This window comes from Ostrea edulis, chromosome 1, assembly GCF_947568905.1.
Source record: "Ostrea edulis chromosome 1, xbOstEdul1.1, whole genome shotgun sequence".
Taxonomy (NCBI): domain Eukaryota; kingdom Metazoa; phylum Mollusca; class Bivalvia; order Ostreida; family Ostreidae; genus Ostrea; species Ostrea edulis.
The window spans coordinates 61,299,040-61,321,490 of NC_079164.1; the positions used below are offsets into that span (position 1 = coordinate 61,299,040).

The window sequence follows — 22,451 nt, forward strand, 5'->3', positions numbered from 1 at the left end:
TTTTACAATAAAATAGCGGGAAATGCTACAGTAGTTTGTAAACAAAATCATCTGAAAATGGTCCAAGTGTTGATAACGATGTAAGTATGTTTACGCTATGAAACTTAGTTACAATAATATTTATCTAAGAATGATAAGTACGTCACGGAACACTGCGTGGATTTTTACATCTGAAAAGCACAGGGGCTTAATTGCTTCTGCCTGTCTGACATTTGACAGACGGTGAGCGTGAGCATGTAAGATGGTAATATGTATACGGTGTGACCGTTGGACCGAGCAAAAAATGTAATGGTCATTGGAGTATCCCAAGTAGTAATCATAATACGGTAGATTATGATTCATTTAAAAATATATTTTTTGAATGACATTTTCCTTGCGCTAAACACCCAGTAACATCTCAGTATTAAAGGGGTTTATATGGGGACAACAGTATTACGGGATCCGCCTATTCATTGAACGCGGGGAATAAAACGCAAGGCGACGTAAACTGTGCATCGTGACGTCACATTTAGCCTCGACTTTTTTCTCTTTTTCAAAGCAAACAATTATAAACAACAATAATACATTCCGTATGCAATGAAAAAGGCCGTTAAAACTAAACAAAATTAACCAATGAATTCAAAATGGTAAAAAAGTAACAGTAATTTTATCGTATATTCTTATTCAGAAACTCATGAACTCGTTCATTTATTTAGTCGTATTACGGTTTTATATGTATTTATGTGCTAAAACCTGTTACAATGATAATTATACTATTCACTTTGAACAAACTGAGTGTTTAAATTAGAATTGCACGTCAGAGTCTTCTATTATTGGCATTCAAAATAAAACACGAATAACTGTTGAAGCAGGTAATGAAAAAATAAATGATGGCGCCCATATGGATCACGAAAATTTCAGTGAACGTATATAGAGATTATCTCTTTTTCTTTTGCTGATTTTGACTTTTCTTTTACATATGTGTTACCTTTAGAGCCTTGCTTCGCGGACGGGCCTTTGGCCCGTCCGAGCTTTGCTCGGTATAAAGTTTAAAAGAGTGCTTTCACTTCAATGACTAGGCGAACACATGAAGGCTTTAAGTGTTTCCGACTTTCGGTAGCTGTAGATCTCTGGGGAAATTTTGGGACAATCTCTGGTATGTCCAAATATTTATACCCAGAACTATACAGATCTGCAGCGAATGTTTCGGCTGACACAATTCTTAGTTGGTAGACTAATCAATTCTTTGATGGTACAAAGGAAGAATGAGTATTTGCAGTAGTCATTCGCTCATTCCAACCTGATGGTATTTGGAAAGCGAGATGGTGTGAATGTCTAATTGATGTACTGGTGGAGTTTATCATCCACATTTGTTGATCATGTACAGTCATTTCGGGTCACCCCGATTATTGGGAGTCGTCGGGTTTATTCAGTAACAGTTCACACTAAACGTGAATGAAAAAGAAGATATTGTTGCAGTCACGTCCAGGAAGGTTTATTCTACGTATTCACACAATTAACAAGTGAAATACTAAAAATAAACAGCATAATTAACACTTTGATTAATTGGCATGCTATCGCGATCGGAGAATTTTGCGTGTCCAAAACGGAGACATTGTTATTTTCATCGATGTTGTGACTGTTACGATTGACGAAACAATACATATTATATACTGCTGGAAAGGTAATTTTATACACTTTCGAATGCAACTTTACTAAACTTAATTACAATAAATTCGTTGGAGTCAATAGCGTATTTCTTACCCCCTTCGATTTAGTGTATTTCGGGTCACGTGCCTTTTAAAAGGTACATCTTCGTCGAGTCTTTGCTGTGCCGCATATTGATGTTTACAACATACATTTTCATTCTTATATTTAGAAAATGTGTTATCATTAATTATAGATTGTAAAATTGATTAATTACGATTAAATTTTGGCTGTTCAATGTAACAAAAGACATCTTATCGCTGCCACGGTCCACTTCAGTCTCTTTCTTTAACAATATAGCTATACAATATATCTTTATCAAGCCTTATAAAGCATTGTAGAATTTCTAAAAAGTATTTAAAATACCTTGTGAAATTTCAACTTCAACAGTGATTGACAGATGAAATATTACTGGAAAGATTCATGACAAGTTAAGGTAAATAAAATGTTTCTAAATCTATATAGCTATGAAGGTACGTACAGGTAGCTTATGGACAATAAATAATACTACACATGAATTAAATATTTGTAGAATTATGGGAAAAACTAAGAGGGAAAAAAGAAACGCAAATGTAGTTTGGATTCCAGAAAATGTTCCAGAACACTTTTAAAATGTTAAAACTGATGAAGAGAGGGGTCGCAAATTATGCGATATAGAAGGTCTTCCCTGTGGATATGTTCCAAGAGGTTTGGCATACATGTATGTGATGGGTGCTGGAGTAGATATTTCTGCAATCGTTACATATGTACTGGTGAACCAAAGCGAAGTTTTCCACTCTGGCCCCCTATGGTGAAAAAAGTGGAAGGTGTAGGAAGTCCCTCTATAAATACAACTTTTAGTATGATTCTAAAGCTTCCATGGTGCGTTGACTAAACATTATTCAACAGCATGTTGAAAATATGCCGAAGAAGTTGGTAAATGATGTGTCTTTATCACAATTCATATTGTTGCACGAATGAGATGTTTTTATCTAGATTATTTATATGCTGGTGAAATAAAAAATATTGTACACATATAAAGAGAAAATCAATTCCTAAATGTCCAAAAATAGACCACATGTTCCATTTTTTTAAAATAATTTTTTTTATATACTAAGCCTAAGTATATACTTTGTTTCTGTTTTTGTGTTTCAAAGCTGGACAATTTATTAAAGAGAATATACAACGTATACAACATTTTAGAGAGAGTGGGAGCTAGAGAAACTGTTTCAGATTTATAATGTCCAGATAGCAACATGTTCCATAATTTGTAAGAAGAGAGAGAGAGAAGGGGGGAATACATGTATATATCTATCACTATTTATTTTATATGAGTCCAAATAATGCAATGTTTCATTTTTGATTCACGTTAGTTTTAATATTTTTGTTATATTGGGTTTTGCATGCTAGTCTTTTTTTTTTTCATACATACATTACCATATCAGCATAGGAGTGAAAGATTCGTTAAACAATATACATCAATTAATCTTTTAATACAAAGGTGATGTATTTTGTTATATAATATTACCTTTTTTATTGTTACTTTAAAAGATATCTTAGTAGTCATTGTTTCAAATGAATATATAAAATGACTTCAATTATTTTTTGTGAAATAACGAAAGGTGTCTTTTCTTTTAAATTGGAGGCGATAGTTTTTTTGGTCCGTCTGCTTGATCCGCTCACGTTACATCGCGTGTGCATATCAACTTAAAACGTAAGCCATTTGTCCAGTAAAAATACATTTCTGACAAAATTAAAAATAAATTAGGCCACACCAATTTGTAAAATAGTTCTTCGGATTTTCAAACAAAAAAAGTGAGGCGAGAGGGCGAAATTATTTTACAAATATTATTTTTAATTTTGGAGATATAAATTATGAGGCGAGCGAATACAAGAAATATAAATATTTTTAATTGAATTACGTGTGATTTTAAAAAGCGGGCGGCTAAAAATAAAGATCTAAAATCATCAGATATCATTTGTTTACCACATAAACTTAATATTTTTCAACTTTGTTGATATAGTTTACAATAAATAAGAAGTATTTCAGGTTTCAAAGGCTTATTTTCTTTATACCTAATACATGTACTTTGCAACATTAACTGATAAGGTCTTTTTCAAGAATTTTATTTAAGTTTCATTTCTACAAACTTTCGATTCAGAGATATGCATATTGCTAGGGACACATCCAGTTTTGACATTCATTGCAAATGCAATATCCATTGCATCGCTTTGAGCATTTTCTTGAATTTTGATAGGACATCACCAAACCTTTTGTGAATTTGTCGTTAACTGTCGGTCCGGTTTAAAATAGTCATCGATCAGTACCCCTTGCTTGTTGTAAGAGGCGAATAAATGGGGTGGTCCTTCAGATAGGACTGCAAAAACTGAGATCCTTGTCACAGCAGGTGTGGCACGATAAAGATCCCTCAGTGCCATAAGTGCTGAACATAGGCCTAAATTTTGCAGCCCGTCACCGGTAACGTCTTTCATGTGTGTGAAATATTCTCAAGAGAGACTTCAATCAATATATAGGCTAATCAAACAATCAATCATACGCTGTCAATGTTCTCTAAATAGTGGCATTGAATAGCGCTTCAAAAGTTTCATCGGCTTCCAGTTCGATTCCAGCATAAGGAACAACTTCCAATCCAGTGTTATGAAGTATCGTACACATTAAGATAGACATCATGAATAACTTAACCGTATTACACTGTTAGGAAATTTCTCGAGAGCCGCGCTTCTGTCATTTCTCAGCATATACATCAAGGTTATTTGTGCGCTTGTTGTAAAACCTTAAAAAAAATATTTACGGATATTTTTGAACACGCGGGCGGATATTATTTTTTGATAATATTATAATTTGGATTTGTTACAAATAGAAGCGGCGCATCCGACGAACTAGATTACAAATTTGCATGGCCTTATAGCAATACTACCTAATCATGGTCATAAAACGATATTAGCAAGCCTTTTATTTAGATTTTATATACTTTTATGAAGTGACTCGAAATAACCGGAAGTGACCCGCAATACCCCAATCTCTCACCAGAGGGCGTATTATGCTGCGCTACAACACCTCTGTCAACGTCTGAATGTCAAGATTCTTGGCAAAACTTATTTCTACCTATTGCATTATAAAGTAGGATTTTACAAGTTTTAGTGTTAAGCTTAAAAACTTAGAGTAAGTTCACAAAAACAACGAATTCCATGATTATTCTAGTATTATTGGATGAATGAATATTTATATAAAACCTTTTAATTCGCTCAGGTGTCTCATATTTACCAGCTTCTGCGTTTATAAAATTCAGACAAGTGTTTGATTTGCTTAGATATGATCATTACAGTTTAATATGCTAAGTTAGTTTTAGTACGTTTTGATATGATTTTTAGACGTTGACAGAGGTATTAGTGGAGCGTAACGGGAACGATAACTCTGGGTAGAGATTGGCAATACTCCAAATCGTTGGTCCAAGTACAACTCCCGTTAGAGTCATTTTATCAAAGGTAAACCCAAATCGATTTATAGATCTATTCACTCGGAAAATGTACTTCCCAATAATACCCAACAACCGATAATAACCATGTTAGTTTTATTTACTGCAGTAAAAATGTAAAAAGTGACCCGAAATACCCTAAATAACTGTATAATTGGAGATTCCTTTGACTCTTACCACCAATTTTATATTGCGACATATGTGGGGGACATGTCACAATATAAAAGCAGGTGTAGGAGTTAAAGGAATCTAGAATTAGATCTGACATGCACAATTTTCTAAAATAATGTTGCTTGTATACATTGTTCGAGTGACTAGTGAGTGCCAATCTAGGTGATCGATGGATCATATTTTCCACTGGACCACACTTGACCTACTGCCATGCTTTATATTAAACACATGTGTGTGGTCGTCATTGGACCATTTCAAGTCTAGTGGTGTCCTTTTGGCTGAGCAAGTCCCAGACAGGTGTCAGATACACAATGTAAAGGTCTGACTTGTGACTTGTATGGACTCTTCTTTACAGATGTCGAGCTGATGTTCATATTACAGTGCAGAATGCCCAGGGTCTTAATGGCTTTACCACAATGCTAATATGATCACTCCATCTCAAGTCAGATTTTATACTACATGCACAGTACTTTACACTCTGTACAGGTCCCAGGATGTAATGTTGCTATATTGATGCTGAATTAGAATTGCCTTTGAACTATTGTAACCGTGACCTTGTGCCTCAAGATTATTCCTTCACTTGCCTTTGTACCAAATATGATTTTCTTTAACCACTCTCCACTTTGATGTATTTGTAACGTCATCGGACTACTAACGCACTGGAACTTTGAAATAATAAATAGAACTTTTTAAAAGAAAGAAGAATCAAGTCTTGTAATTTAAATGAATAACAAGTTTATTCTGAACACATATTTACTGAGATTTATAGCAATTTAAATAAATGAGAATTCTACGAACTTACGATCTTGTGTTACATGGACTGGAAATATACACCAGTAATTCAAGTGACTGGTAAATTAACCAGTAATGAGTTCGGAAGACTACTTAAATTCAAGAGACTGGTTTTTAACCAGTAATAATATTAATAACCCGAGGTGATAACGACTGGTAATCTTAACCAGTAATATAATAAAATTGACTGGTAATCTCAACCAGTAATATAATAAAATTGACTGGTAATCTCAACCAGTAATATAATAAAATTGACTGGTAATCTCAACCAGTAATAAAATAAAACCCGAGGTTATATTAACAGGTAATCTCAACCAGTAATATAAACCACATATAAATTCTTAGCACTCGCTGCTAAAGCCCTATATAACGCTTATAATAAACAAATCACGACCACTCTCATGAATGTTAATTGATAAGCAATAGCTTGTAATTTCCCACTAAGTTTTCCCTACTTAAAACTTAGGAAATAAGCAAACAGAGTAATACACACCCTCTCGGCACTCTGTAAAATGATCAACTGCATAAAGTCTGCAACCACTCGCACTTACGTTGCATATCGTGACATCATGAAACGCGACCAATCAAATGTGTTGCGTAGAAAACTACCGAGCATTCTGTACCTCCCCCTTTCCCACACTAAATATTCCCACACTATAAAATAAATAAATAAATAATTCAAACACCGCAATTACACATCATTGCCTATAAAACAATAAACCATAGTGTTATTTTACAGAAATAATGCAAATGAATTATATGATAATAACTTGTGCACAATATGCGCAATGTATTATGGGAAACGGTCGTCACAACGTAAACAGAAAACACGGGTACACGAGGTAAGCTCAGTTTAACAAAATACCTCTGACTACGGTATCAAAAGTAATGACACGCTGAAAACATGTTCACAACAAACCAATTAACAGTTTAAATATCAAACATTCAAACATTCGATGTCACAATCGTAATATTCATATGTCCTGTACATGAGGCAAGCTAATCGCGCCAGTGAAACTCGTTAGGGGACGGTATCAAAAGACAAATAACATTCTCCACTAAAAATAGTAAACTCACTTGAAAAAAAATAAAGCTAGCGCACCATAACATTTTACATATTCATTGATTCTGAATAAAATTCAAATATGGTCTGTCATACAGTGGACAATGTCAATTGTGACATCTTGTGTCTCTGTGACCTTAGCCTTTGACTCAATGTCATAGCAGTGTGTATGTTTTCTCTGTCAATGTCATAGCAGTGTGTATGTTTTCTCTGTCAATGTCATAGCAGTATGTATGTTTTCTCTGCGACTTTAGTCTTTGACTTTCCGACTCAAAATTCTACAAATGTCCTCACCCGAGTCGATTGTCAACTCTGTATTTTAAAGAATACTGAACATGTTTTATCGCAAAGAAATGCTTTATACATGTATCAGGTGTCATGCATGTGAATTTGGTGATTCATACTGTTTGAAAAGCTTACACTTCCGGGTTGTCACAAGGAATTTTTCGGGGGAGCGTAGTCTCCGATGTGTCAGTCCAAGCTTCTATCTTCTAAACCTTTCATCAGAAATTCATCACAAATATTCCTTGGGACAGCGACTTTTGGACCCAGGTCATTTTGGAAAGGTCAAGGTCAGAACAAATTAAAAGTTTCTTATTTCAACAGTTTTTGAACAGGTGTTGATCATATAACCTTTGAGCGTACATAGTGTATGAAAAGGGTGCTATATAAATATGGTATTATTATTATAACACAAAATGGCTTTCAGAAATTTTAAAGGTCAATTTGTCAAGGTCACTCAGAACATATACCTTTTATATGAAAAAAATCCCTTTTATTTCAACAGTTATTTTTCATTGTGCAAATCATTTGTCATATGAAGTACTTCATTGGTTAGATGCAGTTTAGAGAGCATCCATCAGTTTCACTGATGTTCTTGTTTTCATTATGACAGGCCAGACAGTCATCAGGACTGTCCAGAGTGGGCAATCGTGGATCTTCAAGGAAGTCTAGAAACAAGACAGCCTGTCCCTCTGGGTGGAAAATTTGTTGGAGACTTACATTTTACAAAACAGGTGAATTACATAAATTAAAAAATATCTTTATTTTGCTTACCGTAGATGTTAAATGCCAGGATAAACCCATGAAAGGGTTATTTCCAATGGGGTCAATATCTGGTTTTGTACCAATGTTTGCATGAGGGGTCACAATCTGACTAAAGTACAGACCTATATATATATATATATTAGATTGGAGGGGTCACTGTGTGGGAGGAAGCTGGGAGTGCCTAGAGAAAACCCTGGGTGACCACCATTCACTCTCCCACAAGAACCATCTTACATATTAAGTGGGTGACCACCATACACTCTCCCACAAGAACCATCTTACATATTAAGTGGGTGACCACCATACACTCTCCCACCAGAACCATCTTATACAAGCAATGATTTTCAGAACAGAACTTACACAGAAAGATAATCAATTGGGTTGAAAACAATGTTGTTATTTTTGTCTGTACATTATTATAAGCAACAGTTGGGTTGGGAACCAAATTAAAGAACTAATATATTGATTGAAATGATATATTTTTCTTTGTTGTCCAACTTCGACTAAGTGTTTAACAACTTTATAAGTCAGGAACTTGTAGTTTAACAGTGTAAGAACTTCAGCTTCGACTAAGTGTTTAACAACTTTATAAGTCAGGAACTTGTAGTTTAACAGTGTAAGAACTTCAGCTTCGACTAAGTGTTTAACAACTTTATAAGTCAGGAACTTGTAGTTTAACAGAACTTCAGATACGCCATGTAACTACAGTAAGACAGTTATACCGCAATGTCCGGGACAGCCGATTTTAAATCATTGTAAGCATGGTGTTATATAATGCAATATTTTTATACCTCACGCAACGAAGTTGCGAAGGGTATAATGTTTTTTACCTGTCCGTCAGTCCCTTTGTTAGCGCAACTCCTCTGAGACCGCTCAACAGAATTTCATGAAACATTGTAGTTAATAAGGACACACTGTGTAGATGAGCATATTCCCAGGGAATTCTGATTCAATATTTTTTCTAAGAGTTGTGCCCCTTTTGAACTTTGAATTTCGAGCCTGTCTGTCCTGTTCTTGTCAGCGCAACTCCTCTGAGACCGTGCAACATAATTTTGTGAAACTTTGTAGTTAATAAGGACACACAGTGTAGATGTGCATATTCTCAGGAAATTTTGATTAAATCATTTTACTAAAGAGTTATGTCTCTGTTGAACTTAAAATTTCAAGCCATCTGTCCTGTTCTTGTCAGTGCAACTCCTATTGAGACTGCTCAACAGAATTTCGTGGAACTTAGTGGTTAATAAGGACACACTGTTTAGATGTGCATATTCTTAGGAAATTCTGATTCAATAATTTTTCTGGGAGTTATGCCCCTTTTGAACTTAGAATTTCGAGCCGTCTATCCTGAATTTCGATCCCATCTGTCCTGTTCTTGTCAGCGCAACTCATTGGAGACCGCTCAACAGAATTTTGTGAAACTTTGTAGTTAATAAGGACACACTGTGTAGATGTGCATATTCCCAGGAAATTCTGATTCATTCATTTTTCTGGGAGTTGTGCCCCTTTTGAATTTAGAATTTCAAGCCCGTCTGTCTTGTTTTTGTCAGCGCAACTCCTCTGAGACCGCTCAACAGAATTTCGTGAAACATTGTAGTTAATAAGGACACACTGTGTAGATGTGCATATTCCCAGAAAATTCTGATACATTAATTTTTCTGGGAGATATGCCCCTATTGAACTTAGAATTTTGAGTCCTTCTGTCCTGTTCTTGCAGTAATGCATAACATTACCATTCATTATGTGAGGCATTGTCAAGCATTAATGGAGCATGGGGTATGTGAGCTTGCTCACCTCTGCTTTCTTTCATTTCATACTTTTGTTTACCAATGGGAATGAAAATTCATTTCATTATACACATGAATTCACTTAAAATGTGTTTGTTGCAAGTGTGTTTTACTTTATTGAAAGAGAATAATGTTTTTAGCTTGCCGGGACAACTGACTGGAGAGCTATTGTCATGACCTTGGTGTCGGCGTCACACTTTAAGGAAAAAACTTTAACCTGGACTATATCTTTTGAACCAAGAGTATTTCACTTATAGATGCCTCATGAAAAGAACTTCATTTTGGTACCAAGACTTGATCTAGTGACTTTGGACTTTGACCAACTTTTTAAAACATATCTGTTGAACCAAGGGGAATAGGGTTTTGATATTTCACATATAGATGCCTCATGAAGAGACCTTTGCTTTGGTACTAAGATGTTTGACCTAGTGACCTTTACTGTGGACTTTGACCTACTTTTTAAAAACTTTAAACTGGGCTACATCTTTTGAACCAAGGGGGATAGGGTTTTCATATTTCAGTCACATCATGTAGATGCTTCATATAGAGACCTTTGTTGTGGTATCAATACTTTTGACCTAGTGACCTTGACCTACTTTTTAAAAACTTTAACCTGGGCTATATCTTTAGGAGTAATAGGGATAGGCTTTCATTTTTATGCCCCCCTTTGAAAAAGAGGGGGCATATTGTTTTGCAACTGTCGGTCGGTCTGTAGACCATGTGTTGTCCGCTCAATATCTTTCGACCCCTTTGCTTGATAACAACCAAACTTGGTACAGGGGTTACCCCTGGAGAGTAGATGATCTTTATTGATTTTCAGGTCACATGGTCAAAGGTCAAGGTCAAACTGCTGGTCTTTACCCCATGTGGTAGACCATGTGTTGTCCACTCAATAACTTTTGACCCCTATGCATGATAACTACCAAACTTGGTACAAGGGTTGCCCTTGGAGAGTAGATGATCCTTATTGACCTTCAGGTCACATGGTCAAAGGTCAAGGTCAAATCTCTGGTTAAGCCCTTGTGTTGTCCGCTTAATATCTTTTAACCCCTTTGCTTAATAATAGCCAAAATTGATACAGAGGCTTTCCGTAGAGAGTAGATGATCCCTATGGATTTTCAGGTCACGTGGTCAAAGGTCAAGGTCAAACTGCTGGTCTTAACCCCATGTGGTAGACCATGAGTTGTCCGCTCAATATCTTGAGAACCATTCACTTGATTGTAATGATATTTCATATGTGGGTTGGTTATAAAAAGAAGAGGACCCCTATTGTTTTTCAGGTCAAAAGGTTAAAGGTCAAGAGTCAATCTACTCTGGACATAGGAATATACTGTCCGCTCAATATTTTGAGAAGCCTTTGCTTGACAGACATCAGACTTGGTACACTGGTATATCTTTAGAAGAAGATGACACCTATTGATTTTGAGGTCACATGGTCAAAGGTCAAGGGTCAAACTGGACATAGGACTATACTGTCCGGTCAATATCTTGAGAACCCTTTGCTTGACAGACATCGAACTTGGTACACTGGTACATCTTCAGGAAAAGATGACCCCTAATGATTTTGAGGTCACATGGTCAAAGGTCAAGGGTCAAACTGGACATAGGAATATACTGTCTGGTCAATATTTTGAGAACCCTTTGCTTGACAGACATCAAACTTGGTACACTGGTACATCTTCAGGAAAAGATGAACCCTAATGATTTTGAGGTCACATGGTCAAAGGTCAAACTGGACATAGGACTATACTGTCCGGTCAATATCTTGAGAACCCTTTGCTTGACAGACATCGAACTTGGTACACTGGTACATCTTCAGGAAAAGATGACCCCTAATGATTTTGAGGTCACATGGTCAAAGGTCAAGGGTCAAACTGGACATAGGAATATACTGTCTGGTCAATATCTTGAGAACCCTTTGCTTGACAGACATCGAACTTGGTACACTGGTACGTCTTCAGGAAAAGATGAACCCTAATGATTTTGAGGTCACATGGTCAAAGGTCAAACTGGACATAGGAATATACTGTCCGGTCAATATCTTGAGAACCCTTTGCTTGACAGACATCGAACTTGGTACACTGGTACATCTTCAGGAAAAGATGACCCCTAATAATTTTGAGGTCACATGGTCAAAGGTCAAACTGGACATAGGAATATACTGTCCGGTCAATATCTTGAGAACCCTTTGCTTGACAGACATCGAACTTGGTACACTGGTACATCTTCAGGAAAAGATGACCCCTAATAATTTTGAGGTCACATGGTCAAAGGTCAAACTGGACATAGGAATATACTGTCCGGTCAATATCTTGAGAACCCTTTGCTTGACAGACATCGAACTTGGTACACTGGTACATCTTCAGGAAAAGATGACCCCTAATGATTTTGAGGTCACATGGTCAAAGGTCAAACTGGACATAGGAATATACTGTCCGGTCAATATCTTGAGAACCGTTTGCTTGACAGACTTCAAACTTGGTACACTGGTACATCTTCAGGAAAAGATGACCCCTATTGAATTTGAGGTCACATGGTCAAAGGTCAAGCTGGACATAGGAATATACTGTCTGTTCAATATCCTGAGAACCCTTTGCTTGACAGACATCAAACTTGGTACACTGGTACATCATCAGGAGAAGATGACTACTAATGAATTTGAGGTCACATGGTCAAAGGTCAAACTGGACATAGGAATATACTGTCCCTTCAATATCTTGAGAACCCTTTGCTTAACAGACATCAAACTTGGTACACTGGTACATCTTCAGGAGTTGATGACCCCTATTGATTTTTAGGTCACATGGTCAATCCACTCTTGACATAGGAAGATATTGTCTGCTCAAGATTTTGAATTGATGATACTACTCTCAATTAAATGATGTGTGTGTGTGTATAACCCTTTTCAATTTTTCACCATGGGGGGCATATTTGTTTTACAAACATCTCTTGTTTACATATAGATGCTTATTGGAGACCTTTGTTTGGTAGATGACATTTGACCTAATGACCTTTGACCTACTGTTCAAAAACTTTAATCTTGGTTATATCTTTTGAACCGAGAGTGATAGGGGTTTTATATTTCAAACATAGATGCCTCATCAGAGGACATTTCTTTTGTTACCAGCACTATAAACCTTGGACTTTGACCTACTTTTCAAAAACATTAACCTTGGCTATATCTTATGAACCAAGGGGATAGGGATTTGATGTTTGATATTTAGATGCCTCATGTCAGACCAGGTCTTTGATATGGTATCAAACCCTTTGACCATGTAACCTAGGACTTTGACCTATTTTTCAAAAACTTTAACCTTTTGAATGATAGGTTAAGTAGAGTCATGCTTCCTGGCGAGCTATGTTGGCTTCAGACAACTCTTATTGTTTATATGCAGATAGCTTTTTAAACAGTTTGAAAAACAAAGAGGTATATGTTGTTTGAAAAGAGCATTTTGATCTTTCCTCTGCATTTCATGTCTTCCAGATATTTTGTTAAAATAAGGTAAAAGTGCAGGTTCTAGCAGAAACAATCTACCATCTTGACATAAATTTTTTTGAAATTCATCATATGGGCAAAACAATTATGCATGTAAGCAACAATGGTTCGTTTAAATCCTTTAAACATTTACAAAATTAGTTATGGTAAACTCTTACATGAAGGTAACTATTTATGAAGAAAGTTTTTATCATTTTCAGTTCTTATACCTTGTCCTTATTAAAACATCTGAAAGTATTTATAAGTGAAAGTCGCTACCAGAAATATAAACAATATTTTTTGTCAATAAATAATTTGATGATGAATCAAAGTGGTTTTGTTTTTCATTATTAAACGTACAATTTTACATTTAACTGGTTTGATTTTGAGATTCAGAACCTTTCGCTTGACAGACATCAAACTTGGTGCTACACAGGTACATCTCAAGTAGAGGAACTGCACTGATTTTGAAGTCACATGGTCAAAGGTCAATCCACTCCAGACATCTTGTCTGCTCAATATCTTAACCCTTTCCTTACGTGACATCAAACTTTGTACACAGGTACATCTTAAGGAGTACTGTATATGAACCCTATTGATTTTTGGTTCACATGTTGAAGGATTAAACTGGACATATATTTTGAGAATCATTTGCAAGAATTACATCAAACTTTGTACATCCGAAGGACTAGATGACCCCTATTGAATTTGAGGTCACATGATCAAAAGTAATCCACTCTAGGCATAGAAAGATATTGTGCGCTCAATATCTTGAATTGTTTTAGCACTACTATCAATTAAATGATACTTGTGTATATAATAAGCCTTTTCAATTTTGCACTGGAGGGAGGCATACATGTTTTTGAAACATTTCTGATTGTGTTTTTTTGTTTTTTTTAGAATATCCCTGTACTTATCATTGGACACCATATTTTGTATGGAAAAATTGTGGACCTCGAAAAGCCGTATGCTGTTATAGTGAAAGAAAATTCTCCAGAAGTTGACATTTCAGAGGAAAGACATGCTGAAAATGAGAATGGTGCCAGTTACGTAGTGAAAGCCCTGATCAAGAAAAAGCTACTTTTCAAACAGAGACCAAAGCCTATCATTGCTAACATACCCAAGAAATTGTGATATATTACGCCCATAGTATTCTTTATAATTTAATTTCAATATCCACATGTACTGTGTTCATACAATCATATGTACATGAAACTGCAAATTGCAATTATACAAATAAATTTCAGAAATGTTGAATTCGAAGTCATGACACTGATCTGGTCCAGGAAATGATATGATCTATGTTGACCAAAACTGAGCACACTCTCAGCTCTTCTACAGAGTTTTCTTTCTGGAGGTCTGCATGGATTGGAATTACATGCACATTAACCTTGATACTGAAACTACACTTGTCCAGCTCTACGAAGTCTGCCAATCTGGAACACGGATTTAAGAAGCATGTTTCCAGAAATTTTTATTCAGGTATCGCTAAAATCAGTTTAATTGTTTTTCACTAGAACTTGTCCACCAGCTGCATTATTCTGTTCTGCTCTTTTTCTCTGGCTTCTGGATCTCTGGCATCACCGATATTACCTGCATATTCTAAAAATAAAATGGAGTACATGTACTGGTATTTCAAACATCATGAATAAGAGTAATGTTCGAGTAAAATACTTCGTAATTTTTTTTAAAAAGACATATAGTTTGCAGTAACTTTAAGAATCTCGGTAACACTTACCCCTCATAATGCTTCTGATAGACTTGACTGATCCTCCCCTCATATTCAGAATTTGCATTATTCTTTGCTTAATCTAAAAGTAAAACATAGGCCACAATTCCAGCAAAAGTATGTGTACAGAACATACTAAATCAAATTCATATTTTGTCTGCATTACAATATAACATAATGCTAAGTCAATAAAATTCTTACTGAAGAAGCTCCAGTGGCACTAATTTCCAGCATGACATAATCGACGAGTTGCAGTGTAAACAAACCCGCATCGAGTCTTCTGATGTAGAATTCATCTTCCATTTCCTCGTCCATGTCTTCGCCTCTCATCTTGAGGCGATGTTTTTCACGTTCTATGTCGGTATCTATCAGTCGAACCTTGTCGAGGTATTTAAAATGAAGCTCTAACAATCTTTCAACCTGACAATAAAAAGAAATATATATATAATTGTTCATACTTGTATAACTATTGGCTGAACTCATTAATTTATCTTGGTCAGGAGAGGATTGGTGTGAATATTTGATAAAGAAATTGAAATACTACATGAAACTTGTTATGATGAAGTTGTACATGGGCCCCAAAAACATTTTTAAATACTAAAAAGGTGGAAGGGGACATAACTTGTAAATATGAATCAACCATTACAAAAGTTATTTTCAACAGAATATTCACAGTAATATATATATGTGCGCGCACGCACACACACACACACACACACATTTCAATCTCAAAACAAAGATCAGGAAAAACAAGACAAGCTGACTGATTGACAGATGGAGAAAAACCTAGCTTTAGGAGCAACAATTCGTCATAATTAATTTAGCTGTGCCCAAACTAACGATAACAAGCATTCAGAAAGTATTGCATAATAGCAAACATGTATATCCCCTATTTGAGTTCATGTAATATTCTGAGTGTGCAATCTTATGTCAACAGTTATCAAAAACGGAAAAAAAAGATAATGAAAGAAAAGTGAGCAAGCTCACTTACCCAACACCCCAAAAGGAATGACAATGCTAGAAATAATGAATGGTAATGCCACACTTAAAATACAACAAATTCTTATGCCTCTGCTAACCTGTACTTTTTTCACAACACCAATAGTGCATGGTAGCTAGATGGCGCCACTTAGGTCATACCTAATATTGATTAGAGAAGTCAGTTGTGTAAAATTTCAGTTACATGTGGCTTAAAAACCGGTTTCACAAGTTGCACAAAATAGTTTATAATGGTCAAACTTCTATGTTTAAAAGGGGCATAACTCCCAGAATTTAAACAGTATGCCTAAATTAAATACAAAATTACATGATATTCAGTGGTTTGAAAGGAGTTGTGTTGACAAACAGTTTCAGTAGTATATCGCATTTTTACCAAACTTTCAAGTTCAAAGGAGCATAACTAAAAAAAAAACGAATACTGCAAATGGTACATAATACACCTGTGAAAATGCTTACATAGGGTGTTTTTCTTAAGCCATGATTTGTAGAACTTTGCTTCAGGTAGTATCAGCCATCATCATGCTGTGACATACTTTCTTTGCATAATACATGTAATCCGAAAAATGGACTAAGTTCAACAACCTGTAATATTCTCAAAAATTGAAGAAAATCAAAACCCTTGCCACAAGCACATCTTCCATACCCATATAAATGATCTGTAAAATAAGAAGATCCTCACTTGAAAACTGGGGAAGGAAAACGGACAAATCATGTACTCTATGTAATAATTCCTCAAAACTGACTCAGGTTCAATAACCTGTTATGTTTTTCAAAAATTGAAGGAAATCAAAATCCTTGTCACATGCACATCTTCGATACCTATATAAACACTGTAAAATAAGAAGGTTCTCTGTAAAATAAGAGGTTCTGACTTGAAAACTGGGAGGAGTTCACTGAACAAATCATGTACTCTCTTTGCAATATTTTCTCAAAATGGACCAAATTCAACAACCTGTAATTTTCTCAAAAATTGAAAGAAATCAAATTCCTTTTTATATGCACATCTTCCATATCCATACACACACTCTGTAAAACAAAATGGTCCTCGCTTGAAAATTGTGGGAGGAGTTAGCCAGACAAATTATGTAACCTCCATATAACAATAATTTTCTAATGAAGGGGCAAAACTCCTGCGAGAGGTCAAAATCGATCAAAATTGCAAGATGATCTAGAGTGATCCACAAAGAAGCTACTTAGTAAGTTTCAGCTTGATATGTGAAAGAGAAATGAAATTAGAAACAGAAAACCACGGACGGATTGACAGACATTGCTGTACCAGAATACGTTCTGTTTAAAGACGGGTGTATAAAAAAACACCATCAAATCAGATTTCCTGCATATATGGGCATCTACACAGTATGTCCTTATTGAATACCAAGTTTCAGGTATTTTTGTTAAGCAGTATTTGAGGAGTTGCATTAACAATAACTGGATTGAAGGAGGCCAAACTTCTAAATTCAAAAGGGGCAGAACTCCCAGAAAAAACATTGCATCAGAATTTCCTGTGAAATGCACATCTCCACAGTGTGTCCTGTATTAACAACAAATCATGAAATTCTGTTGACAAGAACAGGACTGACAGAGTTCAAACTTAAGTTAAAAAGAGGCTTAAGTCCCAGGAAAAAATATCTAACCAGAATTTCCTGTGAATATGCACAACTACACAGAATGCCCTTTTTATAACTACAAAGTTTCATGAAATTCTGTGAAGTGGTTTCAGAGGAATTGCGCTGGCAAGAACAGGATTGATGGATGGACAGGTCAAAAACATACCCTCTGCAACTCGTTGCATGGGGTTAATAAAAAGAATACAAAGAACTAGACGGATTCAAAAATTAAAGAAGTCAACCATGGAATGAAGTCTTATATTTTAGATAGAATATAATAACAGGAATGAAAGTGAAACTTACTCTATGTATTAAATATCAAATTTCCAAAGTTAAAGAATAGTGGAGAAAAGTCTTTAAAAAACTACATTTGGCACAAAGTATTGTTAATCTTGTTAACATCTTCAACAGTGATGATTTTTAAACCTGATTTGTAAATATAAACTAGCAACTCGGATACAAAATTTCAGTTTCCTAAATTAAAGCATCAGTGCATGATGAAAAATGCCAACCAAACAAATTCAAAAGATGTTCAATCAACCACATTTTACAATCTTAGTTAGAATACATCAACCATGATGAAAGTGAACCTTCTTTGTATATAAAATTGTAAGTATGGAGAACAAAGTACAATAAATCTTGTAAAAATCTGACAACTGTGATGCATCTTCAATCTGATCTTGTGCCAGTAAGGGACTAATAAAATCCTTCCATACATCTGTTGTGAAATTAAAGTTGCACATGTATTACAAACCTTTTCATGGTCATTTTCGATAAATTTACTGAGAAGCCTTTGTCTCTGTGTGCTCTGACAATTCCTCAACATGGAAGCAATGATGTTGGTGATGTGTTCTGAAAACAATTTGGCCTTTTTAACTGATAAAGTATGATCATAAACACAACACAAGTATCTAATACCTGCTAGACTAATATAAATTTCAAATCAATAAATAATTTCCAAAAACAATTTGGATTCAATTTCCCAAGTCTGTGTAAATCCATACAATCTAATATAACCAAACAGTTTTATAGTTACATTTTCCTAGATAGTGAAGTTAAACTTAGCTCACTACATCAAGACTTATACATTTTATGAAACTACGTCACAAGATGGAAATTCAAATAATTTGTGAAATTATTTGTAAAGTATCGCTCGATTTGTTTGTATATCCATGTAGCTCAGTGGATGAGGTGTCGGGTTACTGACCCGCAGATTCCTAGTTCAAATCCGCTTGTGTCTTTTGTTTATATTTATTTTCAATAAATTTTGGAAAATCTTTATTTTTTTTCTTCCAAAATTGTGCATATTTTTGCCTTTTTCACATGTGTAGTTATTACATATCATCAGATCTTTCATAATTAATCAAGTCATTTCATCTGATTTGTGAAATTCTTTCAAGATGCAAGCCACCTTAATTGATGACACTCATTGGCATAATGGGATAGGCTAGCAATTAAAAGGCCGAGAACAAGGTGTATCAGGTAAAAGCTGATCTGTACCACAGGGAATTATATCGCTTGGATTCGAATTTACTATTAAGGCATTTCCACCCTCCTGTGACGTCATAAGATTTTGCAAAGTCAATGATATATTTAAGAAATAAGGTATCATTTAAAAATATTTATCGGGATATAAATACGGGTTGGTCACGTGATCAAATTCCATAAAGCCCGAAGGGCTTTATGGAAAATTTGATCATGTACCAACCCGTATTTATATCCCGATAAATATTTTAAAATGATACCTTATTACTTATATTTACATTTTTGATCGGTAACATTACTGAATTGTGTTAACAACACGTTTCCATACATTTCAAATTGTTGACGTCCACAACGAAGCGTCATAGATGTTCAAAATGACGACAACACAAAACAAAGTTCTATAAAATGAAGAACTGTTTTAATTATTAAGACGCTAGAAAGCAAGTATATCAACATATACTTATACATTAACTCGGGAGTATATAATGGAAAACTCTTCCATATGTCTAATTTTAGGGGGTGGGGGAATTATGATTCAAACGGGGATGCGCAGTGTTACACTTCGAGTTGTGATGCGCTTTGACTTTTGAAAAGTGAAGACGTTGAAGACCGACTTTGAAAGATATTCTGTGGATATTACGGAGTTAACAGAAGACTGAGATGGAGGAACATGAAGAACAGGGCGGCAGTCGTCAGGTGTAGGCAAATCATTTATAGACAGGACAGAGGACGCAGCTCAGATGAATCTCCGGAAAGAACTGAACATCGCAGAGAATGTGGAACTGCACGAAGGTAAGGGACGGTTTGGATTTGGATATGTAATTGTTGATAAACATGAGCTCACTGAACGCTTCTTTTGACTCGATAATTTTTTGTAATAGGTTTTTAACCTCGCTTCGATGTCCCGACATAAACTTGGAAACCGACATCAAGCACCTATGGCTGCTGTGGCACGGAAGCAGTGTGGTGTGTAGGTCTTAATGCACTTTGACGACTTATCGGCCATACATCCTGTGAATGACCTTTTTGCTAAAGCCTAATGTCATCGTCTAGCAGTAGGTACAATTCCGCATCACCGATGACCAGGGTGAAGTTGTAGCAGACGAAAGGCCTAGTAGGCTAGTAACTAAAGACATTGTTTACAGAAATGCTTTTATCAATTATTGATGAAAGTCCACTGCTTGGAATACAAATAAAACCGTAAATACATTTTGTGATGTTGATTTCATCTATTGAAAGATTTCTGTAGTAAGTGAGAGCGATTGCTAGATGTGTATTGCCTTAGTAGAAGTAGTACCTATTACCTACTTTTAACAAATGTTCATACGCACAGCCGTGACCTCTGTTGACCCCGTAGTAGATTTATCCAGAAATAAATACGTATTGCTCGTAATAGTGTTATGTAGCAGAAAACAGTTGCAAATGTAAATATTACAAGATGTATGCATGACAGGAACGTAAATTTTGTCTGAGTCTTTTTCAATGGTTATTGTAAAAAAATCTTAAGGCCAATTCAACTTAATTTGTAGATCCAGGGTCACAAAAAAAATATGGGGCGGGTGGGAGGATTTTATTTTTTAATTTTTATTTCCTGAGAAAAAAAAATTAATGACAAAAGGCATCACACAAAGTGTTAAATCAAGTTAACATTCAAAGAATCCTTGGTAGAAGATATAAAACCAACATTCTGTGACTTTAATCATTCACTCATGTCACTGGGAAGCAAGATTGTTGGAAATCGTAATTTTTGCGAAAATAAAAAAATTTTGGGCGGGCCCTTTTTTGAGGGGCGGGTGGGAATGATAATCTATCAATTAATTTTAATTGGCCTAACCATAAAATATTTCAAGTCCAAGTTATATATGAATAATCAATTATATGTTTTAAAATATTGAATCCAAGGGCAATAACTCTGTTTTCATGAAATTATTTATCAAGTCCACTATGCGATAAGATTTCCTTTATTTTTCATAAAAAAGTTTGTATAATTTTTAAAGGAACAGTTTCATGAAATTGTAATGAATACTTTTGTATTGTTACAACCACTTTTCGTGAAATTTTGATACTGCTGTTTAATGAAAATTGCAATTTTCTGACGATTTAATTGATAATTTTTTTTATCAATACCGCAACATACTTTTTTTTTATCACTTTTATTTGTTACTAAGATTTATTATTTGAAGAATCAACAATCAAATGTAAGATTGAACCTATAATTCTAAAAGGGTGGAATTGCCTTAAACAGTACAATCACCTGTGATCTGTACAGACAGAATCTAAACTCCAGACTTTGTTAAGTCTTCACGATGAAGAATTAAATTACAAGGTGAGGGCTGATTACAGTACAGTATGTACAGTACCTTCTAGTTCAGCTGGTGATGGCCCTGCTTTTCCTTTGCCAGGAGTTTTCATAAACAAAGGGAAAACAGTTCTAAGTCCCAGGATGTCAACAAATTTCTGACAGTTGTCTACACCTTCCTGACCTGTCATGGCGTGGTTAAGCACTTTAATTGCACTATTCCTTGACATTTTCTTTTCCCTACAATAATGTAAATTATTTTGTCAAAACTCCTTTAATAACAGTCAATTCATCCAGCTCAATGTATCTTAACATATATTATTTACATGAAGAAAAATGAATAAGAAAAATTTATTAAAAGTTATGATTGATCCAGTGAACGTTAATTCACCTCAACATGAGATTCATCAACTGTAGTCCCTCCCCTCGTAAGAACTTGATCCGGTTTTCTGACCGCATCAAGCAGGAACACAATGAGTTAAAGAGATTCTCCATCATTTCAATTTCTTCCTTGTTGGTGGGGTCATGTCGTTTGTATGCCTAGAATGATCCAACATGTGTTGATATGCATTTTAAAAGCCTATTCTTTCACAACAGTTCATGTTTATTGGAGAGACAGTCAACTTTTAATAGGTTCATAGACTATGTAATGTGTACTTACTGCCAATTGTTGTAATAAAACATCAATTCCATCTAAATCCCCAAGTAAAAGACGATTTTCTGGCAAAAGAGATAACATGTTATAAATAGATTATGACACTTTAGAGCATTCATCTAAAACAACTACATTTGCAATTATGTGAATGTAAATTTTACATACGAATCTTAATGTGCATTA

General features: G+C 35.1%; 2 protein-coding genes across 2 annotated transcripts in view; one reads left to right on the plus strand and one right to left on the minus strand.

Moving 5' to 3' along the window:
- LOC125648718 (chromosome transmission fidelity protein 8 homolog) lies at positions 1–14,751 on the plus strand. The gene is made up of 3 exons (XM_048875725.2): positions 1–80; positions 8,084–8,204; positions 14,395–14,751. The coding sequence occupies exons 1-3, from the start codon at positions 58–60 to the stop codon at positions 14,626–14,628; spliced, it is 378 nt and encodes a 125-aa protein (XP_048731682.1). The 5' UTR covers positions 1–57; the 3' UTR covers positions 14,629–14,751.
- Positions 14,644–22,451, minus strand: part of LOC125648707 (beta-catenin-like protein 1) — an 18,047-nt gene continuing 10,239 nt past the window's right edge. The window contains exons 9-15 of the mRNA XM_056155731.1: positions 22,275–22,333; positions 22,005–22,153; positions 21,675–21,853; positions 18,584–18,681; positions 15,425–15,643; positions 15,233–15,305; positions 14,644–15,096 (exon numbers count right to left, since the gene is read on the minus strand). Coding sequence (XP_056011706.1) covers positions 15,008–15,096; positions 15,233–15,305; positions 15,425–15,643; positions 18,584–18,681; positions 21,675–21,853; positions 22,005–22,153; positions 22,275–22,333 — 866 coding nt within the window. The 3' untranslated portion in view covers positions 14,644–15,007. The remainder of the gene's footprint in view (positions 15,097–15,232; positions 15,306–15,424; positions 15,644–18,583; positions 18,682–21,674; positions 21,854–22,004; positions 22,154–22,274; positions 22,334–22,451) is intronic.

Coding starts and splice junctions, on each gene's coding strand:
- LOC125648718 (XM_048875725.2), top strand. CDS start 58: ATGGTCCAAGTGTTGATAACGAT. Junction 81..8,083: donor GTCCAAGTGTTGATAACGAT/GTAAGTATGTTT, acceptor TCATTATGACAG/GCCAGACAGTCATCAGGACT. Junction 8,205..14,394: donor ACTTACATTTTACAAAACAG/GTGAATTACATA, acceptor TGTTTTTTTTAG/AATATCCCTGTACTTATCAT.